The following is a 1,410-nucleotide window of genomic DNA, read 5'->3' on the forward strand; positions in this document are numbered from 1 at the left end:
TGGTGAGTGAGAGTGATCATACTTAAACGACCGACCAGCGAGGCGAACAATGCAAGTGACCGGCCAATAAGAACCCTTGGTCTGGTTGGGAGGATGCGTGAGGCGAGGGATCTGAGCACGGGATTTTAGGGTGGAAGAAGATGAGGCGTGACCACCCACCTGAACATTCACTTACCCTCCTTCTGCGCTACCATACCCCCAGACTTTTCCGTAACACAAATTCAGGCTCCTCGGCGTGCCATCCACCATGTCCATCGAATCAGCTGGAATCGAAACCATTGTTGTAGACTCCGTGTCTCTCCTCCAATCGGTCATAGACGCGGCGGTCATTGGGCTTCGAACCGATGTTCCATCACTTTTCATCGACCTTGAAGGGATACAGCTTGGCCGACATGGTTCAATCTCTATCATGTCGCTCTATGTGCCCTCCAGAAAGACTGTCTATCTCATCGATATATACAGACTGGAAAATGAAGCATTTTCTACGGTCAATAGCGACAAAAAATCTCTCAAATTCATACTCGAATCTCCGGTCATTTTGAAAGTGCTATTTGATGTTCGGCATGATTCAGACGCGTTGTTCAGTCTCTATGGAATCTCCCTTGACGGTATCAGGGATGTCCAACTAATGGAACTCGGGACGAGAAAGGGCCCGAAAGATTTCCTCGCCGGCCTAGACAAATGTGTGGAGAAAGACAGTACGATTTCTGCAACGGAGAAAAAGGCATGGGGGCTTACCAAAGGCAATACTCGACGACTCTTCGATCCTGCTTTCGGCGGGCGATACGATATATTCAATGAGCGACCCATTCGACCGGCGATTGCAAAATACTGCGTTGGAGATGTTACTTTGTTGCCTGATCTTTTCAATATTTACGGTGCTAAGCTAAATCGACCTGGAGAGGAATTTTGGAAGCTTAATGTATTGGAAGAAACCAAAGAGCGGATCAAGCTTTCACGAAGTCCGGAATTTGACGGAACATCGAAATCCAACGCCCGCGGGCCTTGGAATCGAGAATCTTTTGAAGAAGGGATTAATCGATGGAATGACGATATTCTGGATAATGCATTGCATTGCGAGGATGATGATTTCTATGGGCCTGAAGACTATGATGATGACTATGGCTGGGAGGATGACGGTCCGACCAGCTGCAGGGACATTATCAATGACTGTGACTACGATTACTACTATTCTGACTAGGATATAGAACAGGCTAAGTTCAATCACAATAGGAGACAGCGCCCCACTATTGATCCTCATCCCCTTCCCACCATTATGACATCCGATTGGTTATACAGTACTGAATTTGAGATCGAATGCATTCTCCAAAAATGCACTGTAATTTATATAAACCAAATACGACTTTGTTTGAGAGGACAAAGTCCCAAATAGCTTAGCGCAACTTGGCA

At 46.5% G+C, this 1,410-nt stretch overlaps 1 protein-coding gene across 1 annotated transcript; it reads left to right on the forward strand.

Annotated features, from left to right (window-relative positions):
* Positions 1 to 247: 247 nt before the first annotated feature.
* On the forward strand, positions 248 to 1,201 carry PENARI_c100G04175 (uncharacterized protein; the record flags this gene model as incomplete). Its single annotated transcript, XM_022637831.1, has 1 exon — positions 248 to 1,201. The coding sequence occupies one exon, from the start codon at positions 248 to 250 to the stop codon at positions 1,199 to 1,201; it is 954 nt and encodes a 317-aa protein (XP_022482311.1).
* Positions 1,202 to 1,410: the final 209 nt, after the last annotated feature.

Source organism: Penicillium arizonense (genome assembly GCF_001773325.1).
Source record: "Penicillium arizonense strain CBS 141311 chromosome Unknown PENARI_contig100, whole genome shotgun sequence".
Classification (NCBI taxonomy): domain Eukaryota; kingdom Fungi; phylum Ascomycota; class Eurotiomycetes; order Eurotiales; family Aspergillaceae; genus Penicillium; species Penicillium arizonense.